Genomic DNA, 24930 nt, shown 5'->3' on the forward strand with positions numbered 1-24930 from the left:
TGTAGCAAAGAGGCAGTGGGAACCACAAATGTTCTCATCTCAGCTGACGTCTTTAGATTGCACAATGCTAACATAGTTTATTCCAAGGATGTAAAGCAAAGAAAACAGGTAGAAGTATTCAGAGTTAGAAGTTAAATTACGAAGGCATTCTTGGAGAATGTGAACTTTCACTAACCCTAGAAATTAAATTTGTTTTTAAAAAAGAATAAAAATGAAAACCTTATAGATTAAATACATATTTGCTGGAAGTAGGGAATGCAGGTGGTAGTTGCTCTTACCACATATGGAGCCCTCTCCTGTGAGCTTGCTTTCCTCCACAGTTTAGCAATCTGCTTCACTCTTGTAGCCCAGTCTGCAACCAAAAAATGTGTTAATACGCAAGGCTTCAATAAGTCTATTTTACATTCTTTCAAATCAAGATGCATAATTTGCTACAAAATATTTAACTTTATTCAGTAAATCACTCACCTGGGAATTCTTCCTTTAGGTTAGGGAAGTTGATATTTGTATAGAGAACAGGTGCTACTGTTGCCATTTCACCCAATGCTTCTTCTTTTTCCCACTTAAGAGTGCTTCTTTGAGCATTGGACATTGTATCGCCTTCACCTTCCAAAGGTGGAGCAGATGGTGCCCATGAGCTGTTCGGATCACTTACCATTGGATTGAACGCTGGATTCTTATCCCTGACAAATCAGAAAAGGGTTTTGTTTTATAGACAGATTGCTCTCAATATAAAAAAAACCCAAAACCAATTAGCAAAGTACTTATTCTGTTTGCTATTTCAGTAGTGAACAGGCTGCAAGAATACAGAAGTTTTTGTAGTGGCTGTCAAGAACTAAGTAGTTAAATACTAATAATATCACAGTATTAATAACAACACCACCCCCCAAGTGATAAATGCTAAACAATGGATATTTTTTATTTCCCATCTTGACTTACCTGGTATCAGTATATGGTTGCTGTGTAATGGGAGAGAAAGTGCCCAGTCCACCTCCAGCAGTCAAAGCTGTATGAGGGAGATGAGGGTTAGGGCCAATCAAACCATTCATAAGGGGCACTCTTGGAAACGTATTCTCTCCTGGAAAGAAGTAGTTTACTGTTTTAAAGGGTGACTACTTTTAAGGTAGAGGTGGAAATTTTCAGTGAAAAACTGATGTCTCATCTAATGACAAACTAATTGCTTTAAAATTTCATAGCACTGACCTTACATTTTTGGAAAAGATTTTAAATCCATTTACATTGTTTCCCTACAAGCTTAAGGGGTTCTTTTCTACTGTATCACATCCCTGCACAGATTTTTTTTCTTGTCTGAAAAATCAGTTTTTTTAAAATGGATTTCCAAAACTTTCGCAGTAGCCCATGCTATGGTACTGCACTTTATACTGAGGAATATTTGTAAAGGCTAATGGTCTGTCATATTTGTTATACCCAGATCTAAGCAGCAAGCATGGAGAAAGTTGCTTTTGGTCCTTGCAGAATTATAATTAGCCAACCTGAATTAAACATCTCCTCTTCTGAGACTTCTGAGCAGTGTACCAACGTAAGCCTCATTACCTACTAACTCCCTAATTTGTAACCAATGAAATAGATAAATCTAGTCAAATGAGCATCAGCATTTTCTAATTAAATGTCCAGCTCAGCAGTATGAAGGCAGAAAATTTTATTTATTTGATTACAATATTAGGCAAATGTGGCACAGGCAGATTCATTCCAGCAGTTGGTCTTTGCAGATATTCCTACACAGAATTAATACTGGCCTTTGAATCTCTGTCACTTAAGTGTGATTACAACCGTTGTCCCAGTGTTTTCTTAAAAGCACAGAAGTAGCTCAGGAATTAGATGCATCTGTAGGATAACAGTGTATCATTCTCTCATGCTTTAGGAGACTGTCTTGTGATCTATAGGTTACATACACCATGTAGAAAATATAGTTCGGATGAAAGTAACTCAAAATTTAAGAGAACGTGCTTTATTATAGATGCTAAACAGGTAGTATACGGTAACTGTGAAGACCTGGCAAACAAACAGGATGGAGAGTCAGGCCTCTGGTTTGCACTGTAGGATCACATATCTTTATGAGAAGAGAGCATTGATTTTGTTTGAAATTGCTGAAACTTGATGCAAGCTTCCCCATTACTGAAGCATTTATCTCACAGAAACATGTGGATCATTACACCGTAACAGAACCAAATTATACATCTAAAACTTTGGCAGTTCCCACAGGGAGAAGTTAAACAGTCTTAGAGTTCACATGCTGAAGTTATCCCAAGTACTCAAGTAACTGGGAAACAGACAAAGATATCTGTATTATTTTTTGCTTTAAATCACCTCATTATTTGCTTTAAACTCTCTCCTTTTTAAGACTTTTTAGTGTCTTTCCTTTTTAAGGAAATTCATCCAACTAGGAAACCAATCATTTTTCTTCTTATGATTAATTCACTGGTGAAATCAATTTGCATACTACTTATTGTAGTACCAGTATAACAGAATGGGCACTCTTTACATGAGCTCAGGAGAAATCCACTAGAGGTGATGTCTGATGAGAAAAGTGTGCATTTAATTATGCTCATACATAGTGCTAAAAAAAATTAAATAAAAATGCTGTACTGGTAAAATAAATAAAAAATAAAATAAATCTGTCCCTTGCTTTCAATATAAGAGGAAGAATATGCTGTATCAACTCATGATAATTTTAGTAGCAAAGAAAATAAAATATAATCTCCCAGATACATTTCAAAATTACTTAGCCTTCTCTCTGTATTTGGATAGGACTTGTTAACATGTTAAACTGAATTCTTAAAGGAAATTAAGATGCAGTAAATCACTTTTATACAGACTCTTTCCTTACCCTTGAGGAGGTACTCAAAAGTAATTGAAGAGTAAAGTCAGAAGAGAACACATGCTTTATCACAGATTTCAAAAATATGAAAGTGTCAGCTAAAATAAAAGCTCCAATATGTCAGAAAAACATAAAATAACTGTCCCTTTCTATTAGCAATATTTACATGCATGTTAATTACATACTGCCTTCAGAACAGTTTTAGAATACTATTTCATAAATGAACTATGCCAGATTCCACAAATTAACGACAGCAGAAAGTAAGGCGTGTCCTACTTTCACATCAGTATTTAAAAGAACTCCCCTGACCAGACTGCTGTTTTTAAAAGTAACAAAGGAACATACCTTGACTGTGCAAAGACATTAGTTGTGGTGGTGGTGGAGGCTGTGGCAAAGGAGCTGGCTGCGTGGTTGCTGGACTTAATACAGCTGTGAACAAATCTTCAACATCCTTTCCTCCTAGCTCTGCAAAAACACCATGCATGAGTTGGCTGGCATTGTATATAAACTATATTTTATAAAAGATAACAAAGATTAAAGCACATACCTGGGATTTTGTACAATTTGCCAAGAATAGCACCTGGACAAAGTAAAGACAACACAGAATGAGTAATCATCAAAAGATGCAATAAAATTTATTCTGCAACCAAGTCCAAATAGGTATGTTACAATACATAGATAAGTAATTTGAGGAAAAAAGAGTTTTCTACTTAAGTCTTCTAGAAGACCAAGATCAAGGACAAAAAAATTACCGTCTGTGACCATTTTGTCTAGTTCTGGACTCAGGATTCCATCCAACTGTTCTTCACTCAGTGGTCGTGAACTTTGGTTGACATTCGGCTGAGGCAGAGAAGAAGGATCATCAGAGATGGGACCAATATCCAATCCAGCTGAAGGAAGAAAGAATATTAAGTTAGACATAAATAGTAGAATTTATTGGTACAGAATAAAGAGCATAAAACCTTTTTTTTTCTCTAGAGCTGAGCTATCAACTAAACCAAGACTTTCTAAGATTTCAAAGGTAATGCAAAATAAGACAGTCATTCAGAAAAAGTAAACAAAACTGCCTCCAGTTTCCTGTATTGTTTGAGAAATGTTAATTGACTGGAATGCAACTGGAAGAACGGGAAATTTTTGTTGAAATAAGACTACTGAGTTTAGGTACAGCATGTTGTCGAGTGTATAGTTTTCGGTATATAGGTTCCACTATAACTATTTTTCACATTTTAAAAACAATCAAACCAACAGTCAATATGGTTCATCCTCATGTACCTTAAGGTTCACCTCGAATGTTCTTATAGTAATACCTTAAATATCTACTGAAGTGCTGTTGAATGTAGTCAATATCAACAAGTCTTAGCAGCTTCTGTTTCGAAAACAACTACTGTCTGATGTAACCCAGAATATTCAAAGTGATTTGTTGGTACTGAGAAAACATAACTAACTAACTACATAAATTTCCTAACATTCTTTACAAGTTAATAAATCTCTCAAATGAGAAAGGTATTTGAAAAAAGAACTACACGCTTCAGTATTTAAAATATATTTCTGTATTAGATACCAAATAAAAACAAATTTAAAATAAAGAAACATGCCGTTCTACTTATTGTCAACCTGTGTTTTACATAGAGTGATGAATCATCATCCAGTGGAAGCAAAAAGATTTTATGCTGACTGCTTTATTAATGCTTTAGTATATTCACATTGTTAAAATGCTTTTAATTTACAAAAGATACCACTATGATAAAAACTACACACTACTACTAGAAGCAATATTAAAATTAACAGTGACAGCAAGAAAATGCATGGTTTTGTATCATGAAACACAAAAACTCAAGAAGGTTTTTAAAAGCTGTAAGCAAAACTTTATGCAGTACTCTTAAATGCGGAGTGCAGAGTTTATAGGTCGTGTTAAGACTCAAACACCACAGAAAGAGTGGAAAATGAAAGCATGAATTAGTGACACAGTAAAGGAGTACTAGTTTCTACACATGCAGTTCTTTCAGCTAAAACCACTAGGAAAGATGACTACTTCTAACCATGGATCATCCATTGTTTAGTTTCTTACCAAATGGGGAGGGTGAGTTCTCAACCTGGAAAGTGCATAAATCAAGACCTACAGGACCCAAACCAGATAAAATGGATGATTATAACACGAAAACAAAAAAAAAGTAAAGAAAAAGCTGCATGCTGAAAAAAGCTACGCAGATATGATAGACAACGGCAGCTACATTTTATTCTCTCTTAAGCAGCAAAGCAAAGAGCCAAGTAAAACAAAATGTTGAAAAGGCTGAGGATTTTTTTTTGGTAGAAGACAACAAAATCATCTCAAACTGAGGTATTCTTAAGATATGAAAATTGTATCTGAAATCACCTAGAGTGTAACCTATAGATATAATACAACAAATACCTCTATAATAAAGAGAAAAAAAGAAAACAAATACCAGAGAGACCTTACAAACATACATACCTGAATGATCTCCAGACTTTACCAAATCATCAGAAAGTATTCCAAGAATATCATCATCAGTATTTAAGACCTCAGAAAGATCGGCTAAAGGATCGTCGGTGCTACCTGTATAAGACGTAATAAATAAAATCAACGAGTCGTGGCATTTATACATGACTCCGGTGTTGTGCTATAGCTTGAGCTGTAAACTCACACACAGTTTTACCAGGCTATAAGGGCCTTCTATAGTGTGTTACGTACTGTGAGTCACTCTGGGGTGAGAGACTGTGCTGACTAGCATCCCCTCCCAGCCAGTACTGCAGCCATCTTCACATGCTTACATTGTTTAGTATTTTCTCCAACACAGTAAGAGTGATAACGTAATCAATCATGTGGAAAAAAGACTGGATGATTTTAGAGGAACAAAACCCAAGATCTAGTGAGAACCTGCAACCTCTAAGACAACAAAGGCCTATGAATGTAAAAGTCAACAAACGGGTTTTATAAAGGACACAGCTCACAGCTAATCAACAGGGAATCTTTATTTTAAAAAAAAAGGTAAGAAAGTGATCAGTTACTTCTCTTACCACCACTATCTTTCTTAAGACTACAGAGCAACCAGTTACTACACCCTGATAGAGAAGCAAAATGTAAAAGTAAGAAGCAGTAGTAAGTAAATGGAAATTGGAGATGCTATTTTTAAGATCAGAAGAAATCCTGAAGAAGTGAGAACAGCCAGAGGTAGAAATGTCATGTTTGTTTGTCATCTAGGAAAAGCTGGCCTGGTCCTAGCAATAAGTTATTTAATATTGAATAATAAATTCTGGATATGATTATCTTCTTGACATCCAATTCATTAGAGAAAAAACCTCAAAATGGCCCATCCGGTTTTACTAACTAGTTTTTTGAGACTATTACAGATGTGCAACAATTGAAGAAAATTGTTTGACAAATAAAAGTTGAGAAAAGTATTTTTCAGAAAAACTGCAGACTATCATGACTACATGAGCAACCACTGCAAGACCAGTGAATCAACAAAGAGATGGTAAAATACATAAATACACATGTAATTAAACAGAGGAAAGTGATTAATGTAAATCATACAATGTACAACATGGAAAACAAATACGGGCAGGTTGAAGAGGGTCAAAAGAGAGTCAAAGAGCAAACTTATTTCATAGATATACGGGTTATCTTTCCCACTGTTACAACCCGACTGCCCCAAGAAAGTATTTCTAGCTTAATTCAGAGAACTGGTGCCAAGGATTTACTTGTATCATGAGGCTGCTTGCCAAGCTGCTAAATTTTAGCCATTTAAGTGTTCCTTCTGCTGTTTTTCAGAGACAACCCCTTTCCCTTCTGCCATTATTTTTATCCTTTGTAATGCAGACAAGACGATACCATCCTAATCAATTAATGTTCTATGTTTGCCAATCAACTAGGTGGATCAATATGCCAGTGCAGACCAGTCCGTTTACACGTACATACAGAATACGGTTCCTATTGATATCAGAAGTATTAAAAAGTGCCTCAAAACCACATCACTTTGTGAGTATAGTTATTTTGTGTACCTGATAAAAAGTACTATGAAATGTAAGGTTTTAAACTGAATGTAGTTGTTGGGGGTTTTTTGGTGTGTGGTGTTTTTTTTTTTTGTTTTGGTTGGGTTTGGGGTTTTTTTAGGTACTAGTTTTCCTTCTGGCAATTTGGTCTAATTATGCAAGTAACTAACTAACACCAGGCACCACAAGGTGATTTTAATGACTTCAGCTGGCTGGTAGGCAAAGGATTGACTTTAGCTGTTCTTTAACTTCCCTGAATTCCTACTTGAAGGCAGGTAATTATCAGGGAGAAAAAAGTCCTTATGAAGGAAGCATCGAGACTGTATTAGCAGCCTTTTAATTCTTGTGTAGTATTTTATGTTATGGTGTTATTCTCCACAGCCCTTAGTAATGTGCATGAGAACAGTCCCTAAAAACTCAACTTCTGATTTAAATATAAATGTATGGAATAAGTAGCTAGAAAGAGCTGAGGTGGATAGATGTAACTGAAGAGTTTCCTGCTTGTACCTACGAACTGGCTGAATAAATTCAGGCTTCAAATTAGAGGGCTCCTAACTATTAAAGCAATCGGATTCTGTAATGGCCTTCCGATGAGATTAGTAGGTTGGAAAAAAGCTACCTACTTTCAAAATGGAGTTTGTTAAGTCTATAAAAAGGCTGTTAGCGATAGCAGAGGGCTAGACTCTATGATCCATAAGTCTCATACAAGACATCTAATCTAAAGCATATTTTTACATTTTTCTTCTATTTTTTTCCTGATTTTAATTCCGTGTGTGCTAAATATTATCTTGGAAACAACTAAATCACTTTAGTCAGCTGCTTCAGATCAGAATCAATAGCTGGTTGACATCTGCTGCGAAACAAATAGCTCAATACTGCTCATTAATTTGACTCTTTCAGGATGGAGATGAAAACTAAGACAAAGCAAAAAGGAAAATAATTTGCTTGTAATGTTGGATCTCTAAGAGAGCACAGTTCTACTGCTATCTTGTGATCCTGATTCCTCTGATGCATTTACTTTTATGTATTTATGAAGTTCTAAAAGAATAAAAACACCTCTCCCAGGGCAGCAGCCACCCTAAGATGTTTAAACATGCAATAACATATCTAGGTATAAAATGTCCCAGCAGCATTTGCGTCACTTGCACAGAGATTCAGATGACTCCTCTCATTTTGTCTAGGAAGAATTTCTTTAGCATTCTCTGGAGACCCTACTTAAACAGATGACTTTTTCGGCATCCCTAGAAAAAAATACATTGAATTTAAGCTATTTCAAACTAAAGGAAAGATCCAATTGCCAGAGCCTTCACAGAACACCTCGCCAAGTGGCCTCTTCTTCATCAGAGGCACCCAGGTCAAGAAACTCAGGAGAGATGCGGACAAGTCCATGGACCACTGAGGACGCAACAGATCCCAATCATAACCTTCAACTTTACTCGTGAACAGCCAGAGAGACCCTGGAGATCTGGTGCTCTGTGTTCCCAGTGAGCAACCCTTCACACTCTGGTCTAGCATGGTCTTGGAAATTATTTTAAGGGTTGGTCCCATGCAAAATACACTGCGTAGTGTGCCACACGTTATAAAACCACAGAAACAGTGAGTCTTGTAACTGAAAACGAAAACTGCAACCTCTTTGCCAGACAGAAATCAGGACTGGGAGCCTAAAGCTCACTTCAGTCACAGTTACTAGAAATTAATAGCAAACAAAGGACTCCAAAAACCGTCTTCTGGCTATCATTGCCAATCCCCATCACTACTGCAATCTTGTCCAGCAAAAGGTTCAGCTACCCTTAACCAAGCTCTAAGAATAAATAGTCACAGAACATGCCACTGAAATGCAGTGTCAGCTCACAAGCAGACTGAACACATCACTGTTTGACTCCCTAGCAGCCCTACGCACATGCTGAAAAGCAAAGCAGATAGAGTAACTTCTCTTTAGAAGCTTGAGAGCTCTTTGGAAGATGGACAAGTATATCTAACCCTTAATCCTGGGATTAAACAAGTGGAGTTTCCAAAAGAAGAACATCTTCCTTGTGGAAAAGACCTATCAAGTTAAGCAAGGACTCTCACAGGAGTCAGCAATCCTTGTGCAAAATAGCACTGTAGGAAAGTAACACAGCCGGTAACACTATGGTCCGACAGACTCCCAGTGCAGTGAATAAAGCAGTTCATGTGGTTCCTGCTCCAAAGGCAGGTCTGTATCGAAACGACGAAAATATCACAGGTGCTCTCGGACACCGTTCTCACCTCCAGCTCCTCTGCAATACCAGCCAGAAGGGAAGATGGGACTGTTGCTAGCTCAGCCATTAGCCAATTTACCAGGGTCTCCACCACTCAAAATGAATCTGGCTCTCTCACACATGTGGATGCTGTTGTGGAAATAACTGTCTCCCACAAAGTCACAGTGAAAGAGTTAAGAAAAATTGCAGTGGAACTGATCAATACTGGCAGATGACTTCACCCACTGGCGCTCCAACTACAACAAACAGCTCCGTCTGGACACAATTTTGGCTGGAAATCTTAACAGTTGAGAGACAATTGTTGGGAACATTCCTATGGCCAGAAAGTACTGTCCTTTGAGTTGCTCGTATATAAAATGGGAAAGACAGTATGTTACCCACTAAACCATTGCTAGTGATTTATTTATTAATAGCCATCTCATTATGATTTATTTCTGAATAAAAAGAAGAGGAAATGACAAAGTTTTACAACTTTGCTTATTCATAAAGAACAGATTTTTTAAAAATTCCTGTCAAACTTTGGAAAAATAGAACATTAAATTAACATCAAGTTCATGAATTTCTAAAACTTTATACTAACATAATATATGAGTATTAATGACTTTAATCTTGCAGTTGGTAGGCCAGTAAAGACTTCTGAATCTGTATTTCTCTGGCTTCAGAAAAATGCTGGGGTGTGAAAAAGTCTACATGAGCGTATTTTCTTGTAGTGTTGGAACCAATGAAATACAGACCTTGAAACACTCCACTTGCAGCAGTTTCCCCTTCAGGGGAAGATAACTTTTGCATTCTCTATTACTCACCATCTCAAATGTATAACAATCAATGTTTAATTATAATGTAGCCTTTTGCTTTTCATTTAGCAGATTTTCACTAAGTAACTATCACAAACAAGCAACCTCTCTTCAAATGACTCTCTGGACACAGGAAACTATACTGATGTGTACAAACATTTTTAGATGGAAAAATTTGTGAAGATGAGCTGAAACACAAGCCACAAATTAACTAACATACACAAGAAATAGTAACAGTTTAAAAATACAGAATGCTAAGACACCTTTAGCTAACAGCGCATACTACAAGACACAGAGAAAAAAGTAATTTGGAGGGGACAGTAAGGTTTGCACTTTTTATTGTTCCTTTGTGTGAAGCTACCCTTTCAGCAGCACTTTACAACCCTCTGGCTATTTGCAAAACTCTCAGCAGCAACTTCAGTAAGGTTTTGCAATAGCAAAAGCAAAAGATTGCCTAGGGGCTACAAACTGTACCTGGAAAGGGCACTCATGTTCAGAAAGGACATGGTGAACCAAAAACTCCAAGGAGACTGGCAACCTAAAATAATCTAAAACATTAAAGAAAATAAAAGCTGGATGATATTCATCCAACTAATATTCATTATAGTACTAAAATTATCTTTTAATTAGATTATTTTTGTCTTCTTCTATAATGGATCTGTAGGCTTATTCTCACACAGAATTAATTTTCCTGGATTTTACAGACATGGACATTACAGTCAAGGAGTTGCAGATTTGCATCAAGTGCCAATTGTTGTGCCATCCACTGCTCTTTCTGAAAAAGCTGAAGCCCTGGAGCTGAACATCAATGATTATCAATGTAACTTAACCTCGCAAGTACAGTTAATACACAGAATGTTGAAAAACACATCAGATAAACATTGTGAGAATAGTGGGAAAGAGAGCCCCAGTTGCAACAACAAAATCAAACTACTGAATTATCACTAACTTTAGCTTTGTATACCTTGAGGTCCCAGTTTTGCCTGAGCTGGCGTGGAGGCTGAGCTAAGAAGGGGGTCAGATGAAGGATCCAGGAAATTGGTGGTCAGATTTGTTTTACATGAGAGCGAAAGTGATTCTTCAGGTAAATTATCTAAGCTCATCTTGTTTTGTCTACTGGTATCTAGTAGGTCTTTCCCAAAGAAAGCTTCCTGCAAAGAAGACAAAATGATTCTATGTAGGAAGAAAAAAGTTGCATTGAAAAAGTTGGGTAAATGGCAAAGTTAAAATTAAAAGCCAATGATTACTAGAAATATAAAAATACATTCTCAGTCTCACATGCCTTCTGGTATGGCAGTATCTCTTCCAGGCTATGAGGCGTGGATACGGTGGATACAACTTACCTGAGGTAGCTACATTATTATTATTTTATTATTAAATTCACACCTTAAATTATATAGAAAAACTATAGTCTTTTTATGTATATGTGGCACAGACAGTTCTTCAGTATTTAAAATATTTCTCCTCGCTCAAAAAGGACAGCTGAAGAAGGGGAATACCACTGAGCAACTTGATCAAGGCCACACAAGAAATTTATGAAATACCTGCAAGCGCACCGTGCTCCAAATTCTAGAACGATCATACACTGTGTTTCACTTAGCACAAAATCACCCTAATGTCAAACTGCAATAACAAAACACCTAAAGCTGTTTAACTTACATTAGTATCTTTCAAAATATTATCACTCACCTAAGCCTGAGTAGTCAGTAATTTGACAACAACCTATCAAATTTTCAAGCCGATTTTTATTCATTATATAAGAACTTTTTCTGTTTTCACGTAGTCTTTAAATCTTGATTTAGGATACAGCTGGTAAAAATAAAGCTAAAGGTAGATTTTTCCAGTATCAGTTATTCCAACATAAGCAGAAGAAGAATGTAAAAAATATTCTATGTTTTACAGCAGTAAAATGTGCATTAAGAAAAAACTATTTATCCTTATTAATCCAAAGGAAATGTTACTTAAGTATTTTCTTTCCAATTCACTTCCCCACTTATGAAATACAAATTATTTTTAGACAGAGATTGTTCTGCCTCTCTGTCAATTCTTTGCTTTCAATCCCAATATAGTCTATGTCATAAAGTTTGGTGAAAATCTGCAAGTTGATAAAGTTTTCATGAAAAGGTGGCTCAGAAGAAGAGCAAGCCAAATAATGTTCTCAGTGAGAGATATATATAAACCAATCTGTTTATAAACCAGTTGAAGGTAGGTAAGTTGCTCAATCACCATTAATATCCTGGTTATCATCGACAAGTGCTACCTCTTACCTGCTAGGGACATCACAGAATTAATGGGGGGAAAGAGCAGAGATTATTGTGGTAGGGAGATGCAGGGCATATAAAAACACAAAACTGTAGGAAAACAAGTTTCCCCTATCAAATCATGTTCTATAATCTTCTGAAAAGAAAAATTAGTATCATGAGGAAACAGCATGATCAGGGCTAAGACATCCTACAGAGTTGAATGCTGAAAGCGTCGCGTGTCAGTTCAGACAGAAAAGAAAGGCTTTCTTCCCCCCTTCCTCCCCCTTTCAGAACAAGTAGAGATCTATACATTGAGGAATAATACCAGAGGACTGGAGATTTAACGTAATACACAGCTTTCTGTACAAACTTGTGAATGTTCTTTACAGAAAACCCATTTCATTTGAATGATAAAATGGGAATCTGAAAAGAAATATTAATGATTTAAATGAACTATGAATCAAGACACATAAAGATTAGGTTTTTAAATATATTTACACAAGAAGTATAACAATAGCTTTACCTGCAAGTAGGCAGGAAAGGTTTCTTCAAGTTTATTTTTCTTTTTTCTGTAACGCTTTTTTATTTTCTCAGTACTTTCAGAAGCTGGGGTAGACTCCTCAACTGGAGTGTCTGGCAGCTGTTCTGTCCAACCTAGAAAGTAACATTCAGGCACAAATAAACAAAATACTCGGTATCTTGCTCTAAAGATACAGTGGCAGCACGCCTAACACATCTTGCTACCTATCTGGGTGCATGGGTTTATTGAGTATCACTCTAGATGTATTCTAAAGGTGGCTTTTACCTAGCCAGCTGTGAACCGCCACCTGATCATCTGAGCTCTGGCAGTAAGAAATACCGTATGTGACACTAGTCACATCACTACCTTGTTGTACCTCAATGGCTGTAGATACACCTTTAACTTTTATATCTCCAAGCCAACCTAAGAATTTGGTAATTTGAGAGAAATTGTAGGAGCCATTCAACCAGACATTTGAAGGATAATTCCAAAATCATCCATGTTGAGTTACACATTAATCACCTTTCATTTCTTACACTAATTTTTCTCCAATTAAAAGTAAAAAATAATTTTTAAAAAAAAATCCGAGAAATTACTGTTGTATAAATAATGAACAGGCCAGAAAAAGAAATCTATAAAGAAGCCCTTCAAGAAAAATTACATATTTATTCAACTATTATATTCCAAAGTGGCACTGTTTTTTCTAATAAACGCAAAAGCACATGTGCTCATCAATCATTCAGTACTTATTTCAACAGACCAGTGAAAACTCCGCAGGTAAAAGCAGAACTTTAAGTCTTCTACTTCTGTCTTGCCAAAGCTAACTACATTAAGTTAATGACCCTGGAAAGTTATTTAAGAAACTATATTATTGTGGTAGTAAAATCAGCTACGCTTTGTACTGTAGTGATCTCTTGTACCATATTCAGAGGACAGTGAGTAGAACGAGGCTCACCAACACTGTGACCTCTGCATTGTTTGAGAGTGAGCTTTTGCAAAGAAAGGGGATGGAACATGATAAGAGTAGCAAAAAAACTTGGGAAAGCCGATGACTACTGGCAGCTGAGAAGCAGGCTCTCAGCAAGCTACAATGATTTAAAACATACAAAGACTTTTCTGAGTTATTTTTTTCTTAACAAGCAATTGTGTCTGAGCAGACAAAAAGAAGCTCAAATTTTAACTGTAGAATACTTGTTCAAGAATACCTCTTTTTAACAATATGCATTGTACTGTTACCCAGAATGAAGAATTAAACTTTTTAGCCTTTTTTTTTTTTTTTACTTAAAGGAGCAGATCCCTATAGAAATGAAAATCTTTAGAGCAAAATTTTCAGCACTACCTGAAACAATGTGGTATACTATACTGAAATAATGTTTACAAAGCAGAAAAACATAGCTGTAACACTAACATTAAACAGAAAGCAAGCACTATGTCTGAATAGGGGACCCAGCTAGAATACTGGGTTGCACTGATAAAAGAAACATTTGCTGGCTTCATAAAGTAGTTCTACAAATGCAAGCAAGAACAACATTTAACCATTAGTTTTTAATACCGCCTGCTTGCTGCAGTAAAGATCCAGTCTCCACCATGTTGTATAAATATATAGCAAGAGACTGATCTGGCTCTAGAAAGGTTACAAACTCAACAGCTAAACAGAGAGGAGAGATCAAAGGCCAGAGTCTTCTAATTGAGATGATATCAGCCAACCTTTAGAAGCAGCTGCCTCCTTCTACTGACTTCATAGGAAAGAGGCTCTGAACTAAACATATTCCACATCTCACCTTAATGATACCTCAGTATTTTCTAGATTAGATACTGTGAACAAATCCAGATGGATGAAATAATTTAGCCCATAAACAAAATCTGACTTCTTGTGAGGTGCCCAATCTACCGAGTACTACAATGTCAGGGGGATTAAAATGGCTTTGCTATGAAAAGAAAGATCAAACAGAGCAGGATTCTCCAGCCCTGGAAAAGACAACAACTGATGGGGGAATATGACACATGTCTAGAAAATATTTTTGTATTAGATTAATACAGAATGTTTTTTTTTTAAATCATCTTTTGTAACATAAAATGCAAGGGTAGCTTATGAAACTCTCAGATATCAGTTTATAATGAAAAGGAATTATTTCTTCATGCAACAACAGTGTATCATTGAACTCATTAATATGGCATTTTCCAGAGCATAAACAGATACATAAAAATATCAGACACATCTGTGGAACATGGACTACTGGTGAATATTAAAACTGATGGTTCAGAAGACACCTCTGGATCAGGACTACATCTGGAAGAAGCTGTATCAGAAAGAGGATTACTCTAAACCCACTTCATTTCTTACACTTTTTTCTGTCTTCTACTGGTCAAAGCTAGGTTAAACAGAGCTCTGACACAATACAGCAGTCCTTATAATCCTCACTGTTTATCTCCCACAATAGCCTGCAATTCATTGTTTCAGTTTCTTTGTAAATCACGGGCTCTGCTGAAATTATAAGTATGTAGGAATGAGTATTTTCAATTGAATTAATAAAGCTATCACGACAAACATAAAAAACTTTTTCCTTTGTAGCACATCTCTGGAAAGAATTGTATGTTGATGAGTTGCATTATTTTTATTGCATTAAGCATGAACAAAAATTTAAAAACAAGTTTCTGCACTTACCTTCATCTCTGCCAGGCAACTGCTCAGACACAGATCCAGAAGAATCTTTCCTGGAGAGAGATCTTTTAGTCTTCCCCTGTCCCGTACGACTTCTCTGACGTACCATAAATCCACCGATACCTAACAAGGAAGCAAAAATTCAGTATATTGACTAAAAATATGTTTCATAGCAAGAATGAGAGCCAAGATTATTCTGCAGGTAAAGGGTACTACTGCATCTGTAGAGGTCTAAGAATGAATCTGAGATACCTGAGGAGTTTTCATTCAGAGTTTTACGAACCATTTCTGAATTTTAATGTCTTGGTGGGTACATATGTAATTATCAAAAAGGTTCCAAACTTTAGGACTGTAAAACATCCACAAGAAGTTCAAACCGTGAAACCTGGCAACTTTCAGATGTTGGTTTTCCCCTTCCTTGGCAAGCTGATGAATTGCTAGAATTAAAAGTCAATCTACCAAATGAAAACTATTAAAGAATCTTAAATGACCATAGAAAACCTCTACAAATTGCTCTAGAGAGCCCACCACTCCAAATGACAGTACAAGAGATGGACGTATCACAAAATAAAAAGATAATAATCAACATCATATTGCCTGAAACTCCAGAATCCTTCACTAGAGATTGACTGAGGTGCTCCTGATCCTTTACAGTTGGTGTGTATATATATGCATGAATCAGATTCAGGTTTCATTTTTCAGGGAAACTGTTGGCTGCAGAAAACTAACAGATGGTTGCTCAACTCATGATCCAAAACCACTCCGAGCAAAAGAAACTCTCTTCTCTTGAGGACCCAGCAGTGGAAATAAATAGCTTATTGAGGTACATTACTTGTAGAGAAAAAGGAAATCTCTGTTAAGTGATGTGGGTTTGTCCACCATCTCCACAGGGTGGAACATGATGGACGGCAATATATACATGGGCATGACCTGCTGAGACAGGGCTCTTACTCAGCAGTGTGGGAAATGACACGTAGAGGGTAAAAGGTGGTAGAGATCTATTTAGCTACTGATAGAGAAGCAAGAGAAACTGAGCCATGTTGTAACTTCTGCTTCATTTCCTTCCTTCACTGTATTCCTCGCCTTCACCTCCTCGATCATATCATTGCCTGTTCTCCTCCCCTACTATCTTCATGATCAGAGGATATGGCCTGTTACAGCAAGCAGGATGGGTGTGACTGGCAAAAACAGTATTTGTGACTGCAAAGACTACAATCAACTTACTATCCACAGTAGTGGGAGGCTGCATAATGAAGCACAAAACCAACACGTAACACAGATTCTGAGACATACCAAGGTATGGGATAGAGGGCTCTTCAAAAAGCCAGGCAGTGTCTCAGCAGAGCTTATTATCTTGGGTTCAGTTTTAGCCCTAATGAATCAGAGCTACCTCCTATGGAGTCACTTAGGTACCTCTATCTTTTTCTGCTTGGAGACAGCTCAAGTGTTCCTGCATCCAGGACACATAGCTAATCCACAGTCAAGATAATTAAGAGTTGACTGCACTAATAAATTAAAATAAATTAATTCTTCCAATAACTGAATTCATTAAAATTCACTGCCAGAAGTCATCTGCAAATATTTAGTAAATTACTCTTATCAAGTATTTCAGAAAATAAGTAGGATACCTGCAAAAAGTTCTCTGAAATTCAGATATTGTCAAATATATACATACACACACAAAAAACCTGGCCTTCATCAATTATATAAATACAGTACATTTTCCTATCAAGTTAAGAATCAACACAAGGTATAGATATGAACTACTAACCAATAATTGACAGCATACTAAAAACAGGCATACTGCTGAGCAGCAACCTTTGGAAATGTATTTTGATAAGAGGACTAAAAATTATTTTAAACAGAACAGGGGAAAAAAAAAAATCTAAACTCAACAATTAGCAGTAGAATACTTCAGAATTCCATACTAATTTCCAATGATTTTTTTTAATTATACAGAAAAGAAGTGTTAAAACAAACAAGGGACACACATTCATATCACTTATTGCATCCTACCAGGTCTATATGGTTTTCGCTTCCTTTTTTTAATCCCGTCAGCTCCTTCTGACACTTTGGTATCATCATCCACAGCTTCCCGTTCTGGGCTGGAATCTGATTTTCCATCACAATCCATAAGATCACCTTCTGCAGAAAAGAGGCAATGGTAACTTCAACTGGAAAAGGGAAACAAGATATTTTTCCAAAATTTCTACATCTGACTGATTTCTGAGAAACTGATTGAGAATGACAAATTTTTCAAGAGGGTGAAAGATACCTACACTCGCTAAACACTTTTGGCAAACCCACCCTATCTATACACAAAGACACAGTATATACATACATTTTCTGCGAGACGATGGCTACACAAACCCAGAGAATAAATGCTATCATTACTATATGTGAATCTGAGAAATCTTCTTGGTGTCCCTTTCAGAAGCCTGCGCTATTGCATTTTCTAAGTGTTTGAGCAATCTCTAGCCATACACCAGGGAATATGGATACAATTTACCATGCAAGATAGAATTCATTTTGTTTACTGTCCTCCTAAGTTTTGTTTGGTAGGGCCTTTTTTAATTGAGAAGACAGACTGAAAAACTGCAGCCTGCACTTGGAAGGTAATGTATAATGACTCTTAGTTTGGAGGGTTCTTGACCTGAAGCTGTGTGACTGACTGAAAGCACACTTATCTATGCAGAGGAGGTCGACTTACATAGTAGAAAATACAGCCCAAAGGAATTACTCAGCCTTGAAGATGAAGACTGTAATTTTGAGTTTGAGTTTATATTCTTTGGGAAAGCAGAGTAGAAACAGATGTAAAGTACGATGGCATTAAAAAGCCTTTGGTGTGGAAGAGAGAGTGAGTTAATTCTGTTTCTTATATCACCAAAATGTCAATATAATAATGACCTTACATCTTCATTTTATTGTAAAGCTTTCGAAGCATGTTAAATACACTCTTGCCTCCAAAAAGATACTGGAATTCAGATTCCCTGCTTTGGATTTAGCTGTACAATTCTATATGGTCTAAAACCACATACAGTTGTAAGAGGGAGAAATACTGTTGTAGCAGACAGAGCTGGACTCTTTCATACCAATTCTGCCGTGGTAGAACTACAACCCTTACTCTTCCACAAGCTGGGTCACAGAGCAGACTTTTCCATCGATAAAGACTTTTCTGAGTTCTACCAACAAAGCTGGTGGCTTGGCAAAGGCAGTCCCCACTGACCACCACAGTCAACTCCCTCCTCCCCTTAAGAGCATGTGCGAGCCCTCTTTGCAACCTGCCCGCTTCTAGCGGAAGAGAAACCTGCTTCAGTGCTAACATATCCTTCTACACAAAGCAGTGTGCCGAATGCTAAACCCCACAGTGGTCCTTGCCCATCTACTTAGAAAGCATACCTCTACAAATAGTAGCAGAAGAGCCACATTAAGTCTACCAAAGCTGAAGCTCCCGAAGCAAGCTGAATTTCCAAGTGGACTTTAAATAATGTGGAACACCTGATCAAAGGCTATAACAAGATGGTAACAGAATTACCACAAGCTCAGTTTTCTCAGATACAGCACCTTTTTTCCATCGGGAGCTTTGGAGTGGCAGTAAGGGTTATTCCTGTTTGCCAGGAATTACTACACTACATTGCTCCAATCAAAGCTGTGGCACAGCTTTATTCATCCTGATGCCCACACCAAAATTTCAGACATCCAGAGTACAGGAACTGTTCCACTCTACAGTGCACATGTAGAGCTTCCTGCCAAGCTACCATGTACATGCTGTGCTGTTACTGTCACACAGATGAATGTGCTCTAACTCTCAAAAAGGCAACGAAAGGTGATCAGAACCAAAACTAAAGTCTGTGGAAGCCTTGGCTCTCCCTTTCATACTCTGCTATTACATTTATGTATCTTGTTATCTAGTTGAAAAGGGATACCTACAAAAGCCAGCAAGCAGACAGTTAGTTATATAGAAAACAGGCACATGTTTGTAAAAGTAAAGATGATTAACACTGAAAAAGAACAACAAGGGGAGTGCTTAATTCTCTATCTTGATGCCTTCAAACCAAAATCAAAAGCTTTTTTGCTTTCAACAACCCACCTGACAGACTATATGAAAGTATGAGATGAAATTTAAGAGTCAGTGTAATGCTAGGATAATGTACCAAACCCTGTGAATACTGAAGGAAATGAAAGAAAAGCAACTAGTTAACTGTTTGAAAGGTTATAAACAAATAAAGGGAAGCCATTATAAAAAAAATACACTTCTAGTCAACAGCAGATGGTTAAGACTGTGCTAATCAAACAACAGGAACGATACTTATATCAACAAGTTAACATGGAAACTGCACTGATGGTTAAACTACACAGTTATCTCAAGTACATTCTCTGCATCTAAAAAAAGCTTCTTATGACATTTAATCTGATTAACAACAAGGCCATGTTGCATAAACAGAAAGCACTTTAGATTGTGGTGAGGTGGAGTGCCTATGTTCCTCTCATAACAGACACCTGCATGACTAATGTAATGACTTTCACACCTGCCATTTAAGTAAGCCTTTCCCCAGGCCACGGATTAACACCTATTCTACCAACACTCTTATCAGGACCTACAGCCAGACCATGGCAAAGAGGACAGAAGAATGGTATTGTACCATGCTGGCTGCTGTTTCTAGTGTTGAAGAGTGGGGATTTGAAGAGTGGGGCTGGCTGCTCCTACATGCTTCTCCCACTCTCATCTCCCACCTTTTGTCTCCTCTGGCTGGGGCTGCTGTGCTTGCTCAGCTGTGAGGGATGAGGGAAGCAGATGAGACAAGTATTGGTGGCCTTGGGATGCATGGATCTTTGCTTCATGTCTAGACTTGTGGTGGAAGGAGCTCTCCGAAGGGCTTCTACCATTGACTGAAATGTCATCCCCATACACAGAGATGTGTCTGGGTAGGCAAGCATAAGCCCAGATCCCTTCATCTCTCATTAGCCTTGGAGGCCACAAAAACACTGTTAAATCTTCCCCTCCCTCCATACTACACAGACACCCCATCCTGGAACCTGAAACCCTTCACTAGGGCTCTACATACAATGTCATCTACTTGAACTACAGCAACACCCAGAATTCACTTCTAAACTCAAATTCTGTCTTAAATTCTATTTTGGAGATGAGGACAAACAAAACATTCATTTCATCTACGGAAATACAAGGAAATTATTTTTTTCTCAGTCTCTCAGGTCAGCCCACCTCATTTCTTTCAGAAAAAAGAAATAGTCTCAGCAAAGACCTTTTTACTCCACTTTCCCCTTTGTTTTATGTACCAGCTTTACAGTGACCTAGACGTTGCTTTGCTGAGCCAACGTTACCACTTTCAAACAGCATTTGCACTAGATTTGAGAGCCTCAAAATACACTTGCACTCAGTGAGTACGCAATATTTCCCACAGGTAACCCAAGGATTAGACAAAAAGGCAACTCCTATTTCCAGTGTTGCCAGCCTTAGGAAGTTGAGTTTCCTATAAGATGGATGACCCATAAACAGAACAACAACAAGAAAAACCCCTGAAATGGACAACAACGAGCCATGAATATTGTCCAAGTTATTTCCATACAGCATTCTGACCAGAACATACGAATATCAGATAATAAAAACTCCCTGGGATATCTGCAATATATACATGTACTGCAACACTCCAGGATACAAGACATGCCAAAAGTCGACTGCTACCTCTACTGTCATCCATCTCCCCATCTCTTGAGTGTTCTGACTGGGCATCTGGGGGTGTCTGAAGCACAGCCACACTGTTCTGATTTATAATCTTCAATTTAAGCTTTGGTTTCGTCCGTTTTCTTCTCGGTACTGTAACAGTTAGGCTCTGTAACTGAGACATGCCGGATTCTGTCAAGCAGACTCCATCCTGGGTGTATGTCTTCGGTGGGTCTATAAAAGTTAAATGAATCATAACAGCAATATAAAACTCTTTAACTTACAAGGCTTAGATTTTTAGGAATAGCACTTTTAAGAGTTAATAATCCACATGTATGGAGCTGATTCATGAATGAGGGAATTGGTATAAATAAAAGAGAGATATCTGATACTGTCTTAGACATTACAGTTACAGCTTTATAATTTAGAGCCTGATGTCAAATCCAGCAACAATCCATTATATTGCTACAAAACAACTTATATCAAGGACTCATTAGAGAGTATGATTTGATTATGGAAACTGGTGCCTTGCAGGGTATTTCTGTATCCCTGGCACTCACAGAAAACTGTGCAAGTCTTACTTTGGGTCCCTGTTGCTTATCGGCCAAGGCCCTCATCCAGCCCTCAGCACTGTACCTTCATCTTATTAAAGACCTTAAGCCTCCCAGAACTCTTGCTAACTCAGGCAAGTTATTAGCCCTACTTTACAGGCAGACAAAAACCAATTTGTATCAAGTGAGCTGCTCAAGATCAAATTGGAGAAATCGTGGGCAGAACCCAAGTCTCCCAAGACCTGCAAGACTGCTTCTTCCTCAAGCTATTACATGACAATTGAGTCTACCGATAAACTCTAACATTCCTTAACTTACCACGCAGAAAGGCACTGTCACCTGTGCTAGGGCCCTGCAAGTGGAGGTTTGGGAACTTTCAGGGAATTACCAAATAATGAAGAGGCTACAATGATGCTTCTGCTCTTTGGAGCCAATTAAATAATGATTTGATAACACAATTTTTGAAAACATAGAAACATCGTAACTTTTGTTCCCTTTAACCAAAAATATTTTCTTATGTAACATCTCACACCTCAAAACACAGCTGGTTCTGAACACAATTCTTCCTGGATGACAGCCTTCTTACATTGAACTACAAAAGGAGTGTTTGCTTTAAAAAAATCGCATACTCTTTTTCTGATTGAAGATTTGAAGGGAGAACCTTCTCTCAGAACTACATTTGTGCGGTATCAAATGGAAAAAAATTCTCACATGATGGAAGCTGTCCTAACATGATAGAAGCTGTTAGGCACTATCATTATAAAAAGTGACTTATGAGTAGGCTTGTCAAGATTATAAAACCCTAGCACAAACCAGACAAATACAGAAAAGTTGTGTCCTCCTACAGCTCGAGCCTGTCAACATTTGTGTACATGCTTGACTCAGCCCCACTGTGTTATCACCACTAATATTAAGGCAAGCAACTAAGTCTGCAGGATCAAAGCACAATTTAAAGTAATTATTATAGTGCAGGTATGGCAGGCAAAAGAGAAGAAAGAAGACAGAATGAGGAAAAAAAATAAGAAAAGCATGCTGCGGTAACTGAAGGATAGTTAATGCTGTGTGTTATAAAATCATAGATAAAGGAATCTTTGTCTCATGTAAAAATATACCCTTGAAATATGCTAAATGATCAAAGATTAACCATTTACATTCTTTACCTAGTTCTTTTGATTTTGAAATAATCTGAGCTCCAACTGATGAATCACAACAGTCCAAAGAAGGCACTGAAAAATATAAGGAAAATAATTTCAACTTTTAAAAATGGTGACTTGATTTAAACTGAAACTGTCAGTTAATTTTCCTTCAAACAGTTCTGTGAAACTCCCTAATTTATACTGTTGATAACATTCACTACCACCTTTAAAATAAACTGGTTTTCAGCGCCACAGAAGATGTGATTACAAAACAAGCCTGATACCAACTGAAGTTCTCCAGCTTCCTAGAGCCAAGAATGGCACCGGAACGGCACTGAACTCAATGGTAAATGATCTCCTTCTACTGAACCAAGGGCAATGAATACACTGGATCTATTAGATTGGAAATTAAGCTCTACACTAGTCATGACGTCCAGGTTTTGCTGACCTAAGCACGAAAAATGGGAGGGCTTTGTGAACTGGGGATCGATTGCTGTCGTATTTCCCCGAGGAGGGGCAGGGACACTCCGACAGCTTTGCACACAACATTTCAGCTGTGTCTATGCTGTCAGGTCTCATACATGAGAAACAAAATAAGGCTGATAGATCTGAGAACAGATGATACATGACTTGTTGAAGTTAACAGGGTAATTCTTATTCAAGATAAGAATATCGATAGATGAACAGCAAAACCTCAATTTAAAAACTACAGCTTGTGCGTTTCAGGGAAGCACTGGAACAGTATGTCTGAACAAATAGTGATCAAGATGTCCTACAACACTGTGCTACTCTTGTGGGTAGAAATGCTCTTCCCATCTGCCTTAATTACAATAACCGTAATCATGCCTCACTAACTTGTGATGTGCAGACTAGACTTTTAATATTAGTAGTGACTTTACAGAGATTATGTAGACAGAGTAAGTAAAGTGAAAATTAGAAGCTTCTATCTCACAAACACTGAGAACTAGAATCAGAAAACCTGTTAGTTTGGCATGGTTAGCATTACCATATAGTCAAGTTTATCCACACTTTTTTCGCCTAGAAATCTTATCCACACTGAATTTAGCACTCAGACAAACATCTGGAGTATTTACTTTGCATCTGCCACACAAGATGAGACCACTGAGGCAAAGCACGTGTGGGAGGTTCAGCATTTCTCAGGCATATCAGACCACTGCACCTGTGCTGCTGCTGACCATCTCACACACAATATGGGAGTCGGGGGCAAGACTAGGATAAGCACAAAAGCTTTCAAGTAACATTCGAATTCTTTGCTAAATACAACAACTAATATGAAATCCAGAAGATACTTTCTAAGCAGATAAAAAAATACAGGGAAGTGAAAGTCTGTCTTCAAAAACCATAGTCCTGTGGAAGTTTTATGTAAGGTGTAACTAAAATATATAACCTACAGAAAACCAGTATTCTATGCAATTGGTGAATGAAAGCAGCCTGTGAGTTACTGAAAAACTGAGACACAGAAGTGGAAGGAAAAGACAAGGAAGAAAAGAAATTGAAAATGAAATTTTGAAAGAGATGCTGAGCTGGAAGAAAACTAAAAAATATGGGACAAGCTGCAGGATGGAAGATACTCAAAAGCACTGTATTGAAACAACAGAAAAAAGGAAGATCGTAAGAAATACTCAAAGTGGAGTAAGACGTCATCTGTTCATTTAATTGGTTATAATTTACAAGATGTTTTAAGACAGAGATAGCAATTATTGACTGGGAATCTAAGGTAAAGAAAAAAATTCAGAAAGACAGCTATGAATGGGAATTTGAAATCCTTATTTAAAAGTCAAACAACAGGGAGCGTTCTTCTGGTCCAGGTCAGATTGTGAACGATTTTAGCTTTGGAGACTGAATAGAGTTGAAATAGTCAAATAAACAAGCTGATAGTGACAGAGGTGAGGCCTTCAGAGACCAATTCACAAAAGCTGCACAAACAAACTGTATCTGAAGACAGTATCAAACAGATTTCCAGAAAAGGAGCCAATTAGAGTGCAGATTAAGGATGAAAATCGATAAAATGATTAAGAGACAAACACAGTACTGTTAGAGAAAGACTGTTTGAGGGCAAAAAGAAAAGAAAAATTGAACAAAAAAGTGCTTTCTGAGGCAGTTAGCTGAAGTTTAACCAAAATTATTACAGTTGTTTGCAACAGGGTTTAAACATGCTGAATATCATACAGCATTTAGTAGCTTCAGCTGAAAACAAATAATTGCACAGAATACAATACGATGAGAAGAA

The 24930-nt window shown here is 37.3% G+C and overlaps 1 protein-coding gene across 1 annotated transcript in view; it reads right to left on the minus strand.

The window, feature by feature from the left end:
• Positions 1–24930, minus strand: part of KMT2C (lysine methyltransferase 2C) — a 205568-nt gene that overhangs the window by 39225 nt on the left and 141413 nt on the right. Inside the window, exons 21-34 of the mRNA XM_059818961.1 lie at positions 22704–22769; positions 21014–21226; positions 17326–17454; positions 15313–15432; positions 12651–12781; positions 10849–11035; positions 5310–5414; positions 4908–4955; positions 3592–3729; positions 3387–3419; positions 3185–3304; positions 940–1078; positions 469–683; positions 279–352 (exon numbers count right to left, since the gene is read on the minus strand). Coding sequence (XP_059674944.1) covers positions 279–352; positions 469–683; positions 940–1078; positions 3185–3304; positions 3387–3419; positions 3592–3729; positions 4908–4955; positions 5310–5414; positions 10849–11035; positions 12651–12781; positions 15313–15432; positions 17326–17454; positions 21014–21226; positions 22704–22769 — 1718 coding nt within the window. The remainder of the gene's footprint in view (positions 1–278; positions 353–468; positions 684–939; positions 1079–3184; positions 3305–3386; positions 3420–3591; positions 3730–4907; positions 4956–5309; positions 5415–10848; positions 11036–12650; positions 12782–15312; positions 15433–17325; positions 17455–21013; positions 21227–22703; positions 22770–24930) is intronic.

Source organism: Gavia stellata, chromosome 6 (assembly GCF_030936135.1).
Source record: "Gavia stellata isolate bGavSte3 chromosome 6, bGavSte3.hap2, whole genome shotgun sequence".
NCBI lineage: Eukaryota > Metazoa > Chordata > Aves > Gaviiformes > Gaviidae > Gavia > Gavia stellata.